Genomic DNA, 22,531 nt, shown 5'->3' with positions numbered 1-22,531 from the left:
TGGCCAATCCACCCTAACCTGCACATCCCTGGGTACTATGGGACAATTTAAATAGCCAATCCACCCTAACCTACACATCCCTTGGCACCACTGGATAATCTAACATGGCCAATTCACCCTAACCTGCACATCCCTGGGCACTATGGGACAATTTAAATAGCCAATCCACCCTAACCTACACATCCCTTGGCACCACTGGGTAATCTAACATGGCCAATTCACCCTAACCTGCACATCCCTGGGCACTATGGGACAATTTAAATAACCAATCCACCCTAACCTACACATCCCTTGGCACCACTGGGTAATCTAACATGGCCAATTCACTCTAACCTGCACATCCCTGAACACTATGAGTAATTTAGCATGGCCAACCCACCCTAAGCTGCACATCCCTGGTCACCACGCGATAATCTAACATGGCCAACCCACCCTAAGCTGCACATCCCTGGTCACCACGTGATAATCTAACATGGCCAATCCACCCCAACCTGCACATCCCTGGTCACCACGGGGAAATCAAACATGTCCAATCCACCCAAACCTGCATGTATTTGGATCAAACCCACGCAGACATGGGGAGAAGGTGCGAAGTCCCCACAGGCAGACAGTCGCCCAAGGGTGGAATCGAACCTGGGTCCCCATGCCATGAGGCAGCAGTGCTGACCAATGAGTCACCGTGCAAAGTGCAGGTCAATGTAGACATGTGTAAAGATTGGTTCCAGTTCTATGCTTCATCAAGTGACTTTGAGAACAGCAGATGACTTACTTATCTCGTGCACTTTGGCCACCTGGGTGAAATAATGCTCCCTCCACTGGATCCAACTTTGGCACCAATCCTGAGGAAGGATGTGACGGCACTGGTAGGGGGCACAGAAAAGACCATCCCAGAAGGCCCCGGGGCTGAGAAAGGTCAGAATACTAGGACGAGAAGGTCGAGGGGTGATTTGATTACAAATGTCCAAAATGATCAGGATATTGAGGCGTGCTGCAGGGAGATAGTTGCTTGAAAGTGGTGTCACGGAGAGGGTGGTGAAGAAGGCCTTTATTGGTCAGTGCACTGCCAATGGGATTTGGGAGGTCATGCTGCAGCAGTTCAGGACATTGGCTCAGCCATTTTTTGGAGCCCTGTGTGCAATTCTGGTCTCCCTGATCCAGAAAGGATTATATTAACCGAGAAGGAGTGCAGAAACGATTTACTTGCACGCTACCTCGACTGGAAGGCTTGAGTTATAAGGAAAGGCTGGGACTATTTTCCCCAGAGCGTCGGAAATTGAAGGATCTATAAAATGATGAGAGGCGCAGAGAAGGGAGATCACTGACAGCTTTTCCCTAGCGTAGGGGAGTCAAAGCATAGAGGGGAATAGGTTTCGGATGAGAGATACTAAAGAGGCTAGAGGGGCAATTTTATTTCACACAGAGGGTGGGGAGTGTCTGGAACAGGCTGCCAGAGATAGAGAAACATTTGGACAGGAACATGGAGGATAGTTACAGAGGGATATGGACCAAACCCAGGCGAATGGGACTGGACTAATTGTGAAAACTGGGCAGGAAGGAGAAGTTGGGCCGAAGGGTCTGTTTCCGTACTGTGGATCGCACTGAGCTGAGGGAATCCGCCGGTGGGCACCGTGAGCTGCTGGGATCTGGAACAGGCCAATTCCCCCGGGACTTGGGAAAGTGCGGCAGAGTCGGGGAGGAACATTTCGCAGGGATTTGGGAAAGGACCAGTTCGAGGTGACGGTGGAGTGCAGTTCTCGGCAGCGAGCAGGTGCTTGCTTTGTGCCCCGCTGTGATGCCACCCCAGCGGAGAAGATGCCAACAGACAGCCTGTGCATGTAGTGGTGTTGTGCAAGGCTCTGGGAGTGGAGGTGGGGGGGAGGTGGGGGGGGGAACATGCTCTGATCTTGGATCCCGGGATCTTGTAGGCAGATCAGTGTTGTGTCTCTGGACCGGGAGCTGGGAATTTCTGGGGATTCGGCTCAGTGACAATTTCAAACGGTGACAGTTTTTTTAGCCAGGGAGGGCTGATAGCTGGATTGGGGGAGGAGCACTCGGGACCCCTGGCCAGCAGCTCGAGCTAGGGGAACCTGGTTCAAATCCCCACCTAGCTCCCGCCTTGGTCTTTGTAGAGAAACAGGCATCAAAAGGAAGTGACGGTGGAGATAGTGTCCGTTAGAGCTCCTATTGAGTCAGCTCCTTTCTCCGATGAGGTTTCTGTCTCTTCGGGTGCTGTAGGTTCCTCTGTCCTAGTCGATCCATTACATTGTGTCATTGAGTTGGCTTTCTTGTCTTCAGCAGATCCCTCGTAGCCAAAGTTATGAAAGCAACCATTTAGGTACATTTTATCTGGCATGGCCTCCTTAATAGGCTGCTGTTGCAGCAATGGGGCAGTTTTGATGCCTGGTCCTGGAAACAGAGAGACAGATTCTTGTCGGAGCGTGAAATGTTTTGGTCTCCACCCAACTGCATGAGTTTAATTTCGGATAAATGTGAGGTGCTGCACTGTGGAAAGGCAAATCAAGGCAGGACTTCTACACCTAACAGTAGCTCAGTGGGAGTGTTGCTGAACAAAGAGACCTCAGAGTGCAGGATCGCAGGTAGATAGGATAGTGAAGGCGGCGTTTGGTATGCTTTCCTTTATTGGTCAGAGTATTGAGTACAGGAGTTGGGAGGTCATGTTGCGGCTGTACAGGACATTGGTTAGGCCGCTGTTGGAATATTGCGTGCAATTCTGGTCTCCTTCCTATCGGAAAGATGTTGTGAAACTTGAAAGGGTTCAGTAAAGATTGACAAGGATGTTGCCAGGATGTTGGAGGGTTTGAGCTACAGGGAGAGGCTGAACAGGCTGGGGCTGTTTTCCCTGGAGCGTCGGAGGCTGAGGGGTGACCTTATAGAGGTTTATAAAATTATGAGGGGCAATAGATAGGGTAAATAGACACGGTCTTTTCCCTGGGGTGGGGGAGTCCAGAATTAGAGGGACATGGGGTGAGAGGGGAAAAATATAAAAGAGACCTAAGGGGCAACTTTTTCACGCAGAGGGTGGTACGTGTATGGAATGAGCTGCCAGAGGAAGTGGTGGAGGCTGGTACAATTGCAACATTTAAAAGGCATCTGGATGGTTCTATGAATGGGAAGGGTTTGGAGGGATATGGGCCGGGTGCTGGCAAGTGGGACTAGATTGGGTTGGGATATCTGGGTCAGCATGGACGGGTTGGACCGAAGGGCCTGCTTCCGTGCTGTACATCTCTATGACATCCATAGGGTCAGCCCCCATCCTCCAGTGAACAAACACCCAGCCTCAGTTTATGATTAAACCCTCCATTCCCGGCAACATCCCGGGAAATCTCTTCTGAACCCTCTTCAGCTTGACAATATCTTTCCTATAAACAGAGCATCCAGACACATGACCCAAGAGGTGAACAGTGGGATGGAAACTGCGTATGGGAAGTAAGTGGTGGGTCTAAGTGAGGATTAGGAAGCAGTGCAGGAAGCCCTAGGGCCTGTTCCAGTGCTGTTATTAAATTGTGGTCAAAATATGTGGCGCTGGAAAAGCACAGCAAGTCAGGCAGCATCTGACAAGCAGGAGGGCTGACATTTCGAGATACACTCTTCACCAAGAACATGGGGGAGGCCCCGAGGGGGCTGAGAGGTCAACGGAATTGGGGGTGGAGCTTGGGGGAAGGTAGCTGGAAATGTGATAGGTGGATGAAGGTGGGGGGCGGCGATGGTGATAGGTCAGAGAGGAGTGTGGGAGGGAAGATGGACAGGTCAAGAGGGCAGTGGAGGGTCAGATCTGGGATAAGTTTGGGGGGGGGGGGGAGGGAGAATGAAACTGGTGACATTGACGTTGACCCAGCACCAGGCTGTCTGACTCTGGATTGTGTATTGGGTTATCCAACTAACTCAGGGACAGTGCCTCCCCCCGCCACTCCCCAACACCGTAATAATGTTGGTGAACAGATTCCATGCTCCCCTCCCCACACCACCTCCCCCTTGACCGTCCGTTCACCATGATGGCGGACTCACCGAAGTAGGAGAGGAGGACGGGCAGGAAGATCAGGCCGTGAACCAGACCCAGTAAGGTGATCACCAGGTTGAGGCGGAAGAAGAAGACTTGGATGAGCTGGGACTGAGCGAAGTGCAGGACGATGATTCCGGGAAGGTTGGTCATCGCCACGCCAGCAAAGACCTGTCAGGGGGTAAATGGACACCATTAGAGGGGGGAGGGGCAGAGAGAGAGCTCAGTCAGGGAAAGGAGCGCCGCCCCTGGCTGTCTCCGCTGGCAGAGGGCTGGTGGGTCATCCTCTATCCCAGAATCCCCGGCGGGTCATCCTCTATCCCAGATTTCCCATCAAGCTGATGGTTTAGCTCCCGACCGGCGGGTCATCCCGAATCCCAGAGGGTTATCCTCAGTCCCAGAATTCCCAGCGAGCTGACTGTACAGCTCACGGCCGGCAGGTCATCCCCAATCCCAGAATTCCCGGCGAGTTGACTGTTCAACTCACAGCCAGTGGGTCATCCCCAATCCCAGAATTCCCAGCGAGTTGACTGTTCAGCTCACGGCCGGCGGGTCATCCCCAATCCCAGCATTCCCGGCGAGCTGAGTCTGTTCAGCTCTCACACCACACTGGGTTAGAGTCCAACAGGTTTATTTGGAAGCACTAGCTTTCGGAGCATCGCTCCTTCATCAGGGAGCTCGTGGGGCAGGATCATATGACACAGAATTTAGAGCAAAAGTTTTGAACAAACCTAGCTTGCTGTGAAATCTTTCATCTTTTAGAATGGATTGCAGGTTTCAGTTCTTTAATATGTAAATCCCCGAACTACTTTTAAGTCACGTTCTCAAGATAACTTCAGGTTTTATAAGAAAAGGTGCCATCTCAGCTCAGACAATGCATTAGAGGTGTGAGGTTAGAGTCTGTCTGTATCCCAGTCTTGAGTCAGACTGGTGCCACTTCCAAAGTGGAATTTACAAAATAGTCCATGGAATAAAGGGTACCCTGCCAGTTGCAACCAGTGTCTGTCTCCTAAGGAGGTCAATACGGTTTCTCGCTGTGGCCCATTCGTGCTGGTGATCAATGAGTTGAGCGTCATACCCTGTCCTTCTAAGGGCACGGTGAGGAACACTTCCGCAGTCAGGGACATTCGGCCTCGGATGTCTGGGTGACCACCCTCCAAGGCGGACTTCGGGACAGGCAACAACGTAGAGTGGCCGAGCAGAGGCTGATGGTCAAGTTCGGTAACCATGGGGATGGCCTCAACCGCGACCTTGGGGTCATGTCACACTACAGGTGACCCCATTGCCCCTGTACACTCTATCACACACACAATCTAACATACACACAGACTCACGCAGACTCTCTTTCATACACATGCTCTCTCTTATATACACACACATACACCACCCCCCCACACTCTCACCAATGCACACACCCTCTCACAGGTTTCTGCTACATTCCACCCACACACACTTGACCAAGCTTTCACACACGCAAACACACTCACACTCACGTACGCGCACACTCACATGCACACACTCACACTCTCTCTCTATCTCTCAAGCACATACACACACACACACATACAAGTCTATAGGATGAATTTGACTTTGCAGAATTTATTTGCAGATACAGTTTATTTTGCTCAAAAAAAATGCACACAATCTGCAGACAGTCAATCCGTGGAATATTTTGTAAATTCCACTTTGGAAGTGGAACCAGTCTGACTCAGGACTGGGATACAGACAGACTCTTGATCTCACACCTTTAATGCATTGTCTGAACTGAGATGTCGCCTTATAAAACTTTAAGTTATCTTGAGAATGTGACTTGAAAACAGTTCTAGGACTTACATATTAATGAACCGTGTCTTATGATCATATACTCCACAACCACCTGATGAAGGAACGACGCTCTGAAAGCTAGTGCTTCCAAATAAACCTGTTGGACTCTAACCTGGTGTTGTGTACGACACCGGCTCCTCCACATCATGGTTCAGCTCTCAATCGGTGGGTCATCCTCACTCCCAGAATTCCCGGCGAGCTGACAGTTCAGCTCTCAATCGGTGGGTCATCCTCAATCCCAGGATTCCCAGCGAGCTGACGGTTCAGCTCACGGCCGGCAGGTCATCCTCAATCCCAGAATTCCCGGCGAGTTGACAGTTCAGCTCACGACCGGCAGGTCATCCTCAATCCCAGAGTTCCCGACGAGCTGACAGTTCAGCTCACGGCCGGCAGGTCATCCTCAATCCCAGAATTCCCGGCGAGCTGACAGTTCAGCTCACGGTTGGCGGGTTATCCTCAATCCCAGAATTCCCGGCGAGCTGACAGTTCAGCTCACGGTTGGCGGGTTATCCTCAATCCCAGAATTCCCGGCGAGCTGACAGTTCAGCTCACGGTTGGCGGGTTATTCTCAATCCCAGAATTCCCGCCAAGCTGACAGTTCAGCTCACGGTTGGCGGGTCATCCCCAATCCCAGAATTCCCGGCGAGCTGATGGTTCAGTTGTTGGCCCCCACAAGCCACGCAAAACACCCCCCTACCTGTACATGGTGCGATGGCGTGTGCAGCCCCAGTCCCTCATACCTACCGCACTGCCCATGGTGTAAGTGGCCTCCTTTGCCCGCTCCACCTTACTCCCTTTGGTGCTGATGGCGAAGGAGCGTGTAAGGTGAGAGACAAACTCCACGGAGATGCCAACTGCCTGCAGGGAACAGACGCCAGAATGAGAGCTGGACAGGAGGGGGTGGAGGGGGAGAGGGTGCAAGGGCTTATGGGGTCTGGAGCCCTGGCAGTGCCAGGTACTTCCTCACAGAGAGGGGGCTGACGGAGTGACAAACTGGGTAACCCCACACCATCGTCAGGGTGCCCTTTGAACATTGAGAGACAATATAAAATAGATTTAGATTAGATTAGATTACTTACAGTGTGGAAACAGGCCCTTCGGCCCAACAAGTCCACACAGACTCTCCAAAGAGCAACCCACCCAGACCCATTCCCCTACACCTAACACTATGGGCAATTTAGCACGGCCAATTCACCTAACCTGCACATCTTTGTGATTGTGGGAGGAAACCGGAGCACCCGGAGGAAACCCACACAGACACGGGGAGAATGTGCAAACTCCACACAGTCAGTTGCCTGAGGCGGGAATTGAACCCGCATCTCTGGCGCTGTGAGGCAGCAGTACTAACCACTGTGCCACCGTGCCGCCCTTGCTTAGAGGGTACAAGGGCAACAGCTGCCTCACGGCGCCAGGGACTGAGTTCGATTCCAGCCTCGGGCTACAGTGTGTGTGGAGTTTGCACCTTCTCCCCGTCTCTGCGTGGGTTTCCTCTTGCAGTCCAAAGATGTGCAGGTTAGGGTGGATTGGCCGTGCTAAATTACCCATAGTGCTGAGGGATGTGCCGGTTATGGTGGATTGGCTGTGCTAAATTACCCATAGTGCTCAGGGATGTGCAGGTTAGGGTGGATTGGCTGTGCTAAATTATCCATAGTGCTCAGGGATGTGCAGGTTAGGGTGGATTGGCCGTGCTAAATTACCCATAGTGCTGAGGGATGTGCCGGTTATGGTGGATTGGCTGTGCTAAATTACCCATAGTGCTCAGGGATGTGCAGGTTAGGGTGAATTGGCCACTAAATTACCCATAGTGCTGAGGGATGTGCCGGTTATGGTGGATTGGCTGTGCTAAATTACCCATAGTGCTCAGGGATGTGCAGGTTAGGGTGGATTGGCCATGCTAAATTATCCATAGTGCACAGGGATGTGCAGGTTAGGGTGGATTGGCCATGGGAAATTACCCATCATGTTCAGGGTTGTATAGGTCAGGTGGGTTAACCATGGAAAATGTGGAATTACAGGGATAGAGTACCATATTATAGAAAAGACGTCAACACATTGGAGAGAGAGAGAGTTACAAGAACGGGTTCTGGGGACGGGAGACCTCGGGGATGAGGAGAGGTGGAAGAAGTTGGGAACGTTCTCCTCGGAGAGGAGAGGGAGATCCGATCGAGGTTCTCGGAATCAGGCTGGACAGAGTCGAGAGGGAGAAGCTGTTCCTGTTCGTAAAAGGGACAAGAACGAGAGCGGGCAGACACTTCAAAGGGATGTGCCAATTGAAGCAACTGAGATGTGAGAGAGAGCATTCGCTCCCAGTGGGGGGTTAGGGTGTGGACTGCACTGCCTGGAAACATGAGGGGGAGGCAGGTTCAACTGAGGCGTTGGAGAGGGTGACCGGATTGGGAACGGTGTGCCGGGAGGTTTTGTTACAGTTTGTTTAATGTACACTTCCTTTCAAAAAGTAAGAGTGATCTTATTTTCCCTGACCCCTGCCTAATTCAGCGCGGGAACGGTTAACCTCTAGGGTGGAAGGGGGAGACGGGAGAGGGCAGAAGAGTCTGAGCGGCGAGAAGCAGAGGCAGAGCGTGTCCGCACAGAGTGGACTGTGAGTGCCCTTACTGTCACCAGATTGATGAGGGAGACGGCGTTGAAGTCAATACCCCAGAGCGTCATCACTCCCACGGTGTCCACGATGATCATCACGATGGTGAGCAGGTTGAGCAGGCCGGAGTGAATGTCCATTCCCAGCAAGACGCAGCACACCACAAAGGTTGGGATCAGACACACGCCGATGTTGAAGATCCCCTCGATCACTATAGTCAGGTACTGCTCGTAATATACATAGGTAATCCTGTAATCCAGAGATAGGGACGGTAGCTGTATCCACTGGGAATCCTGCAGCGAGTAACTCTTTCCCCGCTGCCCCCTCAACTCCCTCCCAAAGCCTGTCCCCACCATCAGGGGAGTGTGATGGGATGCAGTCGATTCTGCATGCTACCTCAACACCACTGAAGAACTTACACAGAGGGTGGTACGTGTGTGGAATGAGCTGCCAGAGGAAGTGGAGGAGGCTGGTACAATTGCAACATTTAGGAGGCAGCTGGGATAGGAAGGGTTTAGAAAGGTATGGGCCAAATGGGACTGGATTAATGTAGGATATCGGGTTAGCATGGATGAGTTGGACCGAAGGGTCGGTTTCTGTGCTGTACGGCTCTGTGATTGTATAAGGATGAAGGGGACGAGAAAGATCAGAGGGAGCTCCTCCACAGACGCCTGAGGGCAGCAGGAGGGTGAGTAGGGGGTGTGTTAGACAAGGACACTGGCCTTGATCAGTCGGGGTGTGGGTTATAAGAGCAGGGAGGTTACGCCAGAGCTGTCCAGGCCCCAGCTGGAGGACTGTGTGTAGTTCTGGTCCCCACACTGTCGGAAGGATGGGGTTGGACTGGAGGGGAGGTGCAGAGGGAGACGGAGCAGGTTGGAGGCTGGATAGGCCTCGAGTCGTATCCAGTGGAGCAGAAGGGAGGGATCCGATAGAGGGTGTGGAGGGTGACGAGGGTGGGTGGAAAGCAGCTTAGATGTGAACACGGGGAGGGGGGGGGGGCCATCGTTTCACAAGGAGGGACTCGAGGGGACTTGAAGAGATTACCACACCTAATCAAGTAAACGTCGATCTCCTGTAAAAGCCTCTTCTTTTGCCCATAAATATATGGAAAATTCCAGAAACCTCATGTGGGTTTCCTCCGGGTGCTCCCGTTTCCTCCCACAGTCCAAAGATGTGCAGGTTAGGGTGGATTGGCCATGCTAAATTACCCATAGTGCTCAGGGATGTGCAGGTTAGGGAGAATTGGCCATGCTAAATTACCCACAGTGTTCAGGGATGTGCAGGTTAGGGTGGTTTGGCCGTGCTAAATTACTCATAGTGCTCAGGAATGTGCAGATTAGGGTGGATTGGCCGTGCTAAATTACCCATAGTGCTCAGGGATGTGCAGATTAGGGTGGATTGGCCGTGCTAAATTACCCATAGTGCTCAGGGATGTGCAGATTAGGGTGGATTGGCTGTGCTAAATTACCCATAGTGCTCAGGGATGTGCAGGTTAGGGTGGATTGGCCGTGCTAAATTACCCACAGTGTTCAGGGATGTGCAGGTTAGGGTGGATTGGCCGTGCTAAATTACCCATAGTGTTCACGGATGTGCAGGTTAGGGTGGATTGGCCATGCTAAATTACCCATAGTGCTCAGGGACATGTGGATTAGGGTGGATTGGCCATGCTAAATTACCCATAGTGCTCAGGGATATGCGGGTTAGCTGGGGTAAATGTAAAGTTCGGGTTGAGGCAGAGGAATGGGCCTGGGTAGGTGGCTGCTCCGAGGGTCGGTGTAGACTTGTTTGACCAAATGGTCTGTTTCCACACTGTCGGGATTCTACGATCTGGTCAAGAAAATTCGACGACTGCCGGAGCTGAAGTGGGAATTTTCACCCAGAGGGTGGTGGGAGTCTGGAAAACAGTGCCGGAAAACGGGCGTTGAGACGGGAATGCGCACAACTTTTGAAAAAGTCTGTGATGAGCCTCTTGCGAAGCCAAGGCTTTGGGCCTAGTGTGGGGAAGTGGGGCCTGTGTCGGGCGTTTTGGCCAGGTGATAGGGCCAAAGCCCCTCTTCTGAATGGTACGATGAATTCAGTCCAGTTACGTCAAACACGGTGAATGTCTGTCACCTCATCGAACGCAGAACCCCCACCTCGCTCCTCCCAGGAGAAGTGACAGAACAGGAGGCTTTAACCGTGACTGAAAACTCACGTGTAGGGGAAGACTTCAAAGTTTGGATCGGTCCCCGGGATCTCCCTCATGCTCTTTGTGATATTGGCCGCGAGTTCACGAGACACTCTCAGAGCCGCAGTGTACTCCAGTGAATCTTTCAGAGGTGTATGGTAAGCCATGAACCTGGATGCTGGACAGCAAAACAATAGACATTTCCTACTTGATGTTAACAAGAAATTCTCAGCACGTCACTCACAAGGTCATACAGCACGGAAACAGACCCCTCGGTCCACCTCACCCATGCTGACCCAGATATCCCAACCCAATCTAGTCCTACTTAGAGTCATAGAGACGTACAGCAGGGAAACAGACCCTTCGGTCCAACCCGTCCATGCTGACCCAGATATCCCAACCCAAACTCATCCCACCTGCCCATATCCCTCTACACCCTTCTCATTCATATACCCATCCAGATGCCTTTTAAATGCTGTCATTGTACCAGCCTCCACCACTTCCTCTGGCAGCTCGTTCCATACACGCACCACCCTCTGCGTGAATACGTTGCCCCTTAGGTCTCTTTTATATCTTTCCCCTTGTCCTTCCCGGTGGAAGTGGCCGTGGGATTTGGAAGGTGCTGTCTGAGGAGCCTGGGGTAGTTGCTGCAGTGCGTCTTGTAGATGGTACCCACTGCTGCTCCTGAGCATCGGGGAGGTGGAGGGAGTGGGGGTTTGTGGGTGTGGGGACAATCGAGCGGGGGGCTGCTCTGTCCCTGGATGGTGTCGAGCTTCTCGAGTGTTGTTGGAGCTGCCCCACCCACCCCCCATCCAGGGCAAGTGGGGAGTATTCCCTCACACACCCTCCTGACTTGGGCCTTGTCGATGGTGGGGACAGACTTTGGGGGGAGTCAGGAGGGGAGTTACTCGCTGCAGGATTCCCAGCCTCTGAGCTGCTCTTGTAGCTGCTGTGTTTATATGGGGCTGGTCCAGTTCAGTTTCTGGTCAATGGTAACCCCCAGGATGTTGATAGTGGGAGGGATTCAGTGATGGTAACACCCATTGAACATCAAGAGGGTGATGGTTAGATTGTCTCTTGTTGGAGATGGTCACCCCCAGGATGTTGACAGTGGGGTGGGGGGGTGGAATTCAGTGATGGTAACACCATTGAACGTCAAGGGGGCGATAGTCAGATTCTCTCCTGTCGGAGATGGTAACCCCCAGGATGTTGATAGTGAGGGATTCAGTGATGGTAACACCATTGAACGTCAAGGGGATGATTGTTAGATTGTCTCTTGTGGGAGACGGTTATTACCTAACATTTCAGATCGGTGTTCTATTTCTCGATCTCTGCTGCCTATTTTGCAGCTATTTTTCTGTTCTAGATGTCTCCACGTTGGGGGGGGGACAGTACCGTTGGGCACTGGGTCTGCAAAGAAGTGTGTGTGGTTTACAAACGTTCCCGTGCACTCACCCAAGATCTCGCCGTTTGGTCCTGTTTTCACCGCATTCCCGTACGCTCCCAGACCCCTGGAAAAGTAACACGTTCTCCTCAGAGCGATGACTCGTCGGTTAGAAGGACACCGAACATATTAATGGTAACCTGGCCTCGCCAACCATTTCCAAATCGAGTTACTCTTTCTGGACGTACATTCATACAGCATGGAAGCAGACCCGTCAGTCCGACTCGTCCATGCCGACCAGGTATCCTGCATTAATCTGGTCCCATTGGTCACCAGCTGGCCCATTGAGGCAGAAATCGGACATTATGGGATGTTCTGGGCATGAGGATAGCGTGCGGTTTTGAGGGGAAGGGTCAGCCCTGACAGAGCAGGCTCAGCCAGGCCTACCCCTTAGGCCTTTGCCGTGCAGGAGGCAAAGTCATTGGCCGTCCGTTGGGGTTGGTACCTTCAGTTGGGAGACGCCGAAAGCCATTTGTTAGCCTCCTCCCCCAACGTACCTCAGCGTGAGCCGAATGCGTCCCCCTCCGTTGCTATGGAACAACTTACCCCTTGGAGCACTGCAGAGTAGGAGTATCGTTCAGGAAACTAGGCAGGTACAGATTGAACTGCTTGACGTCTGGCCGGATGATGCCAGTCTGATTTGACTTCATGCACTTCTTCCGGCAGTTCAGCTGATCTGGGCGAGGCAGAATGAAACACGTCAACGTGACGATCAGTCCCGGGCCTCGCTGTCAACGATGGCAGAAAGGGGCGACTCATTGGCGAAGGTCGTCCCCTGGCACCCGTCAGGACAAAAACAACACAAAACAAGGAGAATGCCAACGCGCAGAGCAATCGGGGCAGGTTATGTGCTGCCTGGTTGGCAAGGCGGCTCTGATTGGCTGAGGTGTTGCCGTGGAGACAGGCTCCCACAATGCCCTGTTGTTTTGCAAAGGGCACGAGGTTGTGTGGGGAGACCTGTCAGCGGGCATTTCACTTTGGGTTTCTGCGGGCGTGGGGCAAATGGGGGTGGGGGCAGGTGATGATGACATCCTCCAGCCTGTTTGGGGGAGGGTGGGGGGGCTCAAGACCTACAGGCTCAGGGGGAAGTCTGCCATCTTACCCGATGACTGTCCTGTGACCTGCTCCCTGAATGAACGCCTCAGGTGGCACAAGAAGATGGGTTGGGTGGCAGCCATTGGAGCAGTTTATCTTGTAGGGTATTGCCCCCTCTGAATGCTCCAGTGCTTGCATGGAATACGGTGGCAACCGTCGGATTACCCTTGCGGAACAGGAGGAGGCCATTCACTGGATTGGCTACACTTCCCTGCCCTGCCAACAGGTGGCGATCCAACTCCTCATTGGGCGAATCGGCCTTAACGTTCCCCAAGCCATTAACCACTCGCTCCGTGACCGACAGCGCCAACTGCAGAGTCAGTGCCACCCCGGCTCCCGCCAACTCCCCACCCCTCATCCCCCCACCCCCCCCCGTCTCCACGGCCTTGTGCAGGGGCGGTTGGTGGTGGGGGTGGGGGAGGGGAGGACTCACTGTTGGTTGCCGGGCAGAACTGGCCGGCGTTGGGTCCCGAAGCGAAGAGCCGGCAGCAACGGGAGATCGGATTGAGCCAGTCAAGGAAGTCGTCGACCCAGGAGGATGCTGGGATGGCCATGTAGGACCTACAGAGGGAAGAGGGGAGTGGGCGGAGGGGTGGGCAACGGGAAAGAGAGAACAAATGAAAACATGGCGACCGGAACGAGGGCGAGTGGAGGCTTTCTGAAAGTACGCTCCTTCCTGAACCTGGCCACCCACATCCGACTTTCCCCACGGGATTGTTCCTCATTTCCCCAGTGCAGCTCCTTCCCGTCTCGTCATCCAGAAGGGGATGAAAACTCCACGGGTGAAAATATTCCCATGGCGGCCATTTTCAAGCAACCGTCTCCGCTCTCAGTGTTCACCTACACACCCAGCGCTGATCTGAAATCGGACCCCTTTAGTGTGCCACAAGGATCGGTGCTGGGTCCCCTGTCATTCCTCATTTATGGAAACCATTCGGAAGAGAATTCAGGAGGCATTTTTGCCGATGACACCAGAATTGGTGGCATAATGAAGAGGGTTATCTCAGATTACAACAGGATCTTGACCAGATGGGCCAGTGGGCCGAGGAGTGGCAGATGGAGTTTAATTCAGATAAATGCGAGGTGCTGCATTTTGGGAAAGCAAATCTTAGTAGGACTTATACACTTAATGGTAAGGCCCTAGGGAGTGTTGCTGAACAAAGAGACCTTGGAGTGCAGGTTCATAGCTCCTTGAAAGTGGAGTCGCAGGTAGATAGGATAGTGAAGAAGGCATTTGGTATGCTTTCCTTTATTGGTCAGAGTATTGAGTACAGGAGTTGGGAGGCCATGTTGCAGCTGGACAGGACATTGGTTAGGCCACTGTTGGAATATTGCATGCAATTCTAGCCTCCCTGATACAGGAAGGATAGAAAGGGTGCAGAAAAGATTTACAAAGAAGTTACCGAGACTGGAGGAGTTGAGGTATAAGGAGAGGCTGGGACTATTTTCTCTGGAGCATTGGGACGGCACGGTGGCTCAGTGGTTAGCAGCCTCGGGTGAGTGCCGGTATGGAATTTGCACATTCTTCCCCGTGTCTGCATGGGTTTCCTCTGCGCGCTCCAGTTTCCTCCCACAGTCCAAAGATGTGCAGGTTAGGGTGGATTGGCCGTGCTAAATTACCCATAGTGTTCGGGGATGTGCAGGTTAGGGTGGATTGGTTGTGCTAAATTACCCATAGTGTTCTGGGATGTGCAGGTTAGGGTGGATTGGCCATGCTAAATTACCCATAGTGCTCAGGGATGTGCAGGTTAGGGTGGATTGGCTGTGCTAAATTACCCATAGTGTTCGGGGATGTGCAGGTTAGGGTGGATTGGCCATGCTAAATTACCCATAGTGTTCTGGGATGTGCAGGTTAGCATGGATTGGCCGTGCTAAATTACCCATAGTGTTTGGGGATGTGCAGGTTAGGGTGGATTGGCCGTGCTAAATTGCCCATAATGTTCGGGGATGTGCAGGTTAGCATGGATTGGCCGTGCTAAATTACCCATAGTGCTCAGGGATGTGCAGGTTAGGGTGGATTGGCCGTGTTAAGTCACCCATAGTACTAGGTGCATTAGTCAGAGGGAAATGGGTCTGGGTGGTTTACTCTTCGGAGGGTCGGTGTGGACTGGTTGGGCCGAAGGGCCTGTTTCCACACTGTAGGGAATCTAATCCGAAAGAATTGTAGGTTGAGGGGTGACCTTATAGTGGTTTATAAAATCATGAGGGGGCATGGATAGGGTAAATAGACAAGGTCTTTTCCCTGGGTTCGAGGAGTCCAGAACTAGAGGGTTTAGGGTGAGAGGGAAAAGGTATAAAAGGAAACTTTTTCACACAGAGGGTGGTACGTGTGTGGAATGAGCTGCCAGAGGAAGTGGTGGGGGCTGGTACAATTGCAACATTTAAGAGGCATCTGGATGGGTATATGAATAGGAAGGGTTTGGAGGGATATGGGCCGGTTGCTGGCAGGTGGGACTAGATTGGGTTAGGATATCTGGTCGGCCTGGACGGGTTGGGCCGAAGGGTCTGTTTCCGTCCTGCCTCACTCTTTAACCAGCTCCTCTCGATCTGCCATGTCAATTTGTTCTTTCAATGAATTCATCGACCCAGTCAGACCCCGTCTTTCGATCGCCTGGCAACCGCATCGTCCGGGTGCTCCGGTTTCCTCCCACAGTCACAAAGATGTGCGGGTCAGGTGAATTGGCCAGGCTAAATTGCCCGTAGTGTTTGGTAAGGGGTGAATGTGGGGGTATGGGTGGGTTGCGCTTCGGCGGGTCGGTGTGGACTTGTTGGGCCGAAGGGCCTGTTTCCACACTGTAAGTAATCTAAGTAATCTAAAAAAAAACTCCGTCATGGCTGACGTCTCGTGTTGGTCAGGACACAATGCAAGAGTGCTGAGTTTCAGCAACATCAGCTGCAGTGACAAAGGATACTGGTCAGTCCTGACCAGTCTGCCCTTCCTGAGTTCCTGGCGTATGCGCAAGCGTTGCGTGGAGGAGGTGGTTCGAACCGCGGGTGTTTCCGGAGGGCCGAAGTGCCAATGGCTACTTACTCCTGAGGGAACCTGGTGGCATATTGGATCTTCTGGGTCATGGAGTTGTTGTAACATCCCACACTGGAGCAGACCCCGTTCATTCCGTTGACGGTGGAGAAATTGTAGCCGGCGGTGGTGACAAAATACACAGGCACGCCCACTTCAAAGTATTTGTTCAAGGCCGCAAAATAATCCAACATGTACGAGCCCTGGGGGGGGGGTCGGAAAGTGAGGTGTTTATAATCGCGTTTGATCAACTGGGGAGGGGACGCGCAGGTGGGCAGGGTTGGGATGTCTAAGGGTCAACTCCCAAAGGGGCCCACTGTGGTGAAAGCCCCGCTTCGTAGGTGTCCTGGACTTATGCCTGAAAGAGCCTGAGAGGGTAGGCCTCGCCTGGACAGACACACCAATGGGCCGTCCAACGGTCGCTGAATAGGGGCGAATTTTCTTTTTGTTTTGTTTTCGCCGTGAACCGCACCCCGGCCCACTGCTGCTGCCTCGTCCCATTTGAGTGGCGGGCCCAGACTCTGCTGTGGGCCTTCGAAAGGGAATGAGATAACGGCCCAAAGGAGGGAATGGTGCCAGAGGCACAGCCAAATGGGGTGGCGTGGGGGGGGAGGGGGGGCGACAGACAGGACTGGTTCCCCCTCGGGGCCAGGACGCACCAGACAGGCCGAACTGCCCCCTCTGCGATGTGTTATTCGACGGCAACTTGTGGTAGTTCGAACCCGCTCGGTAGGCCTGAGGTGACCAGCCGTCGCCATGGTGACCATGGAGCCATCCTCGCCCAGTCCAGGCCGACACGTGACTCCAGACCCCCACAGCGATGCAGTCGACTCTTAACCGCCCCCTGAGGTGGCCCCCCCCGCTTGAGGTCAAGGGTCGACTGGGCACAGGCAACATAGACCACCTCCCCCCCCGTGAAAGAACTTAATAAAAAGACTGACCTTTGGGAGAGAGAGTTCCTGATTGAGACCCACTCGAACGTGAAGGGTTAAGAATATCGCAGCGCACAACATGAAGAGAAACAATATGATCTGGGGGAGACAGAGAGGAAACGAGCTGTCAGCATACGCCTTGGGGGTTCAAATGGATGAGCAAGATCAGACATTGGTGAAATGATCTTCCCAAACCCGTTCGCCACTCCATCTGTCAAACAAAGATCACTTCCCCACTAAATGACTAAAAGATGACTAAAACACTTCAACCGTGAGCCTCAATCAGTCTGAGGGTGACGTGTATTCAGTCATGTGACAGTTGCAGGCCGGTTCCTGACCCACAATTCCCTGGGCAGGAAGCCAGACCTGGCTCTGTTGCATCCTCTGCTGTGCAGCTGCTCCACCTCCCCTCGCTATGGACGGTGGGCACTCCGAGCAGGTTGGCGCCATCTTGGATGGGGTGGGCCCAGCTTTGCCTGACCATCGACATCAACCCCGACATGTTTTACGCGTTTCTTTGACAGCAGTTGGAAACGGTGCAGAAAAAGGGTGTTACTGAGACCGGAATTAAAAGGAGAGGCTGGTGCGGTTCTTTCCTGGAGGCCAAGGGGTAACCTTACAAAGATTTATAAAATTATGAGGGGCATGGATGTGGTGAATAGCTGAGTCCTTTTCCCCAGGGTAGGGGAGTCCACAACTAGAGGGGCATAGGTTTAGGGTGAGAGGGGAAAGATATAAAAGGGACCTGAGGGGGTATTATTTTATGCAGGGGGTGGTACGTGTATGGAATGAGCTGCCAGATATAGATGTGGGTACAACTCCAACATTTAAAAGGCATTTGGACAGGGAAAGGTGCAGAGGGACATGGGTTGAGTGGGAATGCAATTTCCTGTCACAGTCCGGACCTGTACAGGATTGTGCTGACACACCAAACTCTCCCTACGCTAGGCCTCAGGTCGATGTGAGACCGTAATGGAACGGAAATTCGGTCATTCACCCCATCAAGTTGGCTGACTGACTGAAAGTGGTGACCCCGCGAGGTTTGGATTCCCCTAGGAACCATTCCGGACCATGAGGACATTTTGATTTTGGTCTCGAGGTAGGCCGAGGCTCCTCACTCCTGGAGGAACAAACCCCAATCTGTTCAGCCTCCCGTTGACCTGCTCTGTGGGATTGGCTTTTGCCTCTACCCCTGGGGCCTCTGAGTCCTTATTATAGGACAAAGCAACTGGAATGTCTCACATCAGGCCAATCGTGGTGTAACAGAGGCCCAAAACTTTTTTTTTACCACCGCATAGAGTCATACAGTACGGAAACACAACCTTCGGTGCACCCAGTCCACAAATCCCAAACTAAACTAGTCCCACCCCTGCCTGCTCCTGGCCCATATCCCTCCAAACCTTTCCTTGTTCATGTACTGATCCAAATATCTTTTAACCAATCTACGCATACCCACATCCACCAGTTCCTCAGGACGTTTATTCCACACGGGAACTACGCTCTGTCTTTTTGCAATCTCCCTCCTCTCACCTTAAAAAATGCGCCCCCCCCCATCTTGAAATCTCCCTTCCGAGGGAAAAGACATCTTCCACTAACCCTATCGATACCCCTTGTGATTTTACCAACCTCGGTAAGGTTTACCCGTCAACCTCTGACTTGAGAGAGAAGTTCCCGGCCTCTCCTCATTCCTCAAACCGCCCATTCCCAGGCAACATCCAGAGAAATCTCTTCTGAACCCTCTCCAGTTTAATAATATCCTTCCTATAACAGGGCGACCAGAACTGGGCACAGTGCACCAGACGAGGCCTCACCAAGGTCCTGTACAACCCCAATATGGCGTCCCAACTCCCGCACTCAGAGGCAAGTGCTCAAATGCTTTCTTAACCTGCCCCCACCGTCACCAAGGGACGCAAACTGCAGAGAATGATGTACCTAAACCCCCTAGCTCCCTCTGCTCCTTACTTTTTAAATTGTTTAAACCCCCCCCCCCAGTTTGTTTTCCCAAAATGCAACACTTGGCATTTATCTGGATTGAACTCCGTCTGCCATTTTTTGATTCCTTCTCGACACGCCCGACATTTTGCTCACCACCACGATCCTGGTGACGGAGTGGAGCAGAAATGGGGCATAATATTCCCTCATCAAAGGCAACAGAAGCCCCTCGGTTTTCCTCTTCTTTTTCCTGGCCTTTGCCCGGACGCAGCAACAGATGTCGAATCTGTCCTTCTGCAGGAGAGAGAGAGAGAGGGCACGCTGACTTGGGGTGAGGTAAATGGTCGCCGTTCCACACGCCTTTGTCACAGAACACGACGCACTTTCTCAGGTGACTGTGTAAATATGGCGGCCGGACTGTGGCCCTCCCCCAGCCCATATCAAGGCTGTTGCTATAAGAACAGGTTAGAGGCTGGGAATCCTGCAGCGAGTGACCCCACCCAACCCCCCCCCCCTCCAAAGCCTGGCCCCAGCAACACAATTTGGGCCTCCACCTCCATCCAAGGCCCCGAAAGGAAGATTCCTCATCCAACAGAAATTTACCCGTCCCTCCACCGATGTCATCTACTGCAGCCGCCGCACCCAGTGTGGTCTCCTCTACAGCGGGGAGACGGGACGCCTTCTTTCAGAGAACATCCCTGGGACACCCGCACCCACCAGCCCCACCACCCCCGTGGCCTAAACACTTCAGCGCCCCCTCCAACTCTGTCAAGGACATGCAGGTCCTGGGCCTCCTCCATCGGCACTCCCTCGCCAACCGACCGCCTGGAGGAAGAACGCCTCATCTTCCGCCTCGGAACGCTTCAACCCCAGGGCGTCAATGTGGACTTCACTGGTTTCCTCATTTCCCCTTCCCCCACCTCACCCCCCCCCAACATTATCCCAGTCCCAAGCCTCCAACTCGGCACTGCCCTCCCGACTCCAGCATCATTTATCCTCTCCACCCTCCTCTCGGACCCATCGCCTTTTCCCTGACCTTCAATCTCCCTGTCGCATTCTCAGCTCCCTTCCCCCCACCCCCCCTCCCATTTATCTCTCAGCACCCCCTCGGCCCACAAGCCTCATTCCTGATGAAGGCTTTATGCCCGAACCGTCGATTCGCCTGCTCCCTCAGACGCTGCCTGACCTGCTGTGCTTTTCCAGCAACACCACACTCTCGACTCTGCCCCCAACCACTGACAAGGCCCAAGTCAGGAGGGAGTGTGAGGGAATACTCCCCACTTGCCCTGGATGGGGGGGCAGCTCCAACAACACTCGAGAAGCTCGACACCATCCAGGGACAAAGCAGCCCCCCGCTCGATTGTCCCCACACCCACAAACCCCCCACTCCCTCTACCCCCCCAACGCTCAGTAGCAGCAGTGGGTACCATCTACAAGACGCACTGCAGCAACTCCCCCAGGCTCCTCAGACAGCACCTTCCAAACCCCACGGCCACTTCCATCGGGAAGGACAAGGGGCAGCAGGTACATGGGAACACCACCCCTCCTGCAAGTTCCCCTCTGAGCCCCTCACCGTCCGTGACTCGGAAATATATGGGGTGTCGCTGGGTCGGAATCCTGGGCTTCCCTCCCTGAAGGTGGTGTGGGGGTCCGTATGCCACACTTGGTTCAAGAAGGCAGCTCACCCCCCACCCTCTCAAGGGGGCAGTTAGGGAGGGAAACGGGCAGGACACGCTGGACATGAAAAATACAGAAAATCACCAGACATTAATGTCAAGAGAGTGGGTGCTGGAAACATCATAGCCGGTCAAACAGCATCTGAGGAGCAGGAGAATCAACGTTTCGACATAAGCCCTTCATCAGGACATCAACGTAATTAATATCCAGAATTTTAACGCTTAACTGGAGCTTAATTTTAATAAGCGGTTCCCTATCAATCACTCACTCCCGAAGTACAATTTGACTCAATGGATACTACATTTGGATAGTTCCTGAACAAAGAGACCTTGGGGTGCAGCTCCACTCCTTGAAGGTGGAGTCGCAGGTAGATAGGATAGTGAAGGCAGCGTTTGGTATGCTTTCCTTTATTAGTCAGAGCATTGAGTGTAGGAGTTGGGAGGTCATGTTGCGGCTGTACAGGACATTGGTTAGGCCACTGTTGGAATATTGTGTGCAATTCTGGTCTCCCAGCTACAGGAAGAATGTTGTGTAACTTAAAAGGGTCCAAAAAAGATTTACAAGGATGTTGGAGGGTTTGAGCTACCGGGAGAGGCTGAACGGGCTGGGGCTGTTTTCCCTGGAGCATCGGAGGCTGAGGGGTGACTTTATAGAGGTTTGTAAAATCATGAGGGGCATGGATAGGGTAAATAGACAAGGTCTTTTCCCCTGGGGTGGGGGAGTCCAGAACTAGAGGGGCATAGGATTAGGGGGAGAGGGGGAATGATATATAAGGGACCTGAAGGGCAACTTTTTCACACAGAGGGTGATGAGTGTATGGAACGAGCTGCCAGAGGAAGTGGTGGAGGCTGGTATAATTACAGCATTTAAAAGGCATCTGGATGGGTATATGAATAGGAAGGGTTTGGAGGGATATGGGCCAGGTGCTGGCAGGTGGGACTAGATTGGGTTGGGATATCTGCTCGGCATGGACGGGTTGGACCGAAGGATCTGTTTCCGTGCTGCACATTTCTGTGACTATAACTCTAAGTGTGTGAACAGGAAAGGTTTGGAGGGGTATATGCCGGGTGCTGGCAGGTAGGACTAGTTTAGTTTGGAATTATGGCCTGGTTGGACCAAAGAGTTTGTTTCTATTTCAACGGCTCTGCAACTATTGACACCCCGTTGTGGAGGAGAGGAATTTCAGGTGACGATCCTTTGGAAGTATTTGTGTTCGATGTGCTGCAGTATCTGGGAGAGCTCCCCTCCCCACCGGGAGCACTAACTAAGTACCCATCAGGAGCTGGAGTGCCAGCGCAGCGAGATCACCAGGCCCGTACCTCCTCTCTTCGCACGTCCAGTGCCATCAGAGCGACAAACGCCGAGATCTGGAGGAGGAAATCGATGAAGACAGCGAGTGCTGCGTAGAATGCAAAGGTGCGGACAGCTGGCATCTTGGTGAGGGCACCTGCAGGAAGGGAGACAGGCCTCTGTCAGTCCTACCCACGGTCGGTGTAGCCACACGCTTCCAACAATGGCCGCTGTAGGCGGCTCATGTGCAGCAGAGGATATCCCCTACAACCACCCCTTCCTGGTAACGCTATTTGGCAGTGGGAGGCTGCACCGTTCCAAACCAGCTCGAGTCCAACTGACTCTCAGTTAGTGAGTTTGCAAACAGCGAAGAGGGTTACCTCAGATTACAACAGGATCGGGACCAGATGGGCCAATGGGCTGAGAAGTGGCAGATGGAGTTTAATTCAGATAAATGCTGCATTTTGGGAAAGCAAATCTTAGCAGGACTTATACACTGAATGGTAAGGTCCTAGGGAGTGTTGCTGAACAAAGAGA

At 52.9% G+C, this 22,531-nt stretch overlaps 1 protein-coding gene across 1 annotated transcript in view; it reads right to left on the bottom strand.

Moving 5' to 3' along the window:
• Positions 1-2,140: 2,140 nt before the first annotated feature.
• Positions 2,141-22,531, bottom strand: part of npc1l1 (NPC1-like 1) — a 39,573-nt gene continuing 19,182 nt past the window's right edge. Inside the window, exons 8-19 of the mRNA XM_060856464.1 lie at positions 22,024-22,151; positions 19,184-19,321; positions 17,105-17,194; positions 16,176-16,366; positions 13,578-13,705; positions 12,596-12,725; positions 12,061-12,116; positions 10,633-10,783; positions 8,456-8,687; positions 6,587-6,700; positions 4,027-4,189; positions 2,141-2,406 (exon numbers count right to left, since the gene is read on the bottom strand). Coding sequence (XP_060712447.1) covers positions 2,141-2,406; positions 4,027-4,189; positions 6,587-6,700; positions 8,456-8,687; positions 10,633-10,783; positions 12,061-12,116; positions 12,596-12,725; positions 13,578-13,705; positions 16,176-16,366; positions 17,105-17,194; positions 19,184-19,321; positions 22,024-22,151 — 1,787 coding nt within the window. The remainder of the gene's footprint in view (positions 2,407-4,026; positions 4,190-6,586; positions 6,701-8,455; positions 8,688-10,632; positions 10,784-12,060; positions 12,117-12,595; positions 12,726-13,577; positions 13,706-16,175; positions 16,367-17,104; positions 17,195-19,183; positions 19,322-22,023; positions 22,152-22,531) is intronic.

Source organism: Hemiscyllium ocellatum, chromosome 48 (genome assembly GCF_020745735.1).
Source record: "Hemiscyllium ocellatum isolate sHemOce1 chromosome 48, sHemOce1.pat.X.cur, whole genome shotgun sequence".
Classification (NCBI taxonomy): Eukaryota; Metazoa; Chordata; class Chondrichthyes; order Orectolobiformes; family Hemiscylliidae; genus Hemiscyllium; species Hemiscyllium ocellatum.
The sequence above is the reverse complement of the archived record's forward strand: the minus strand, read 5'-3'. Positions and strand labels throughout refer to the sequence as shown.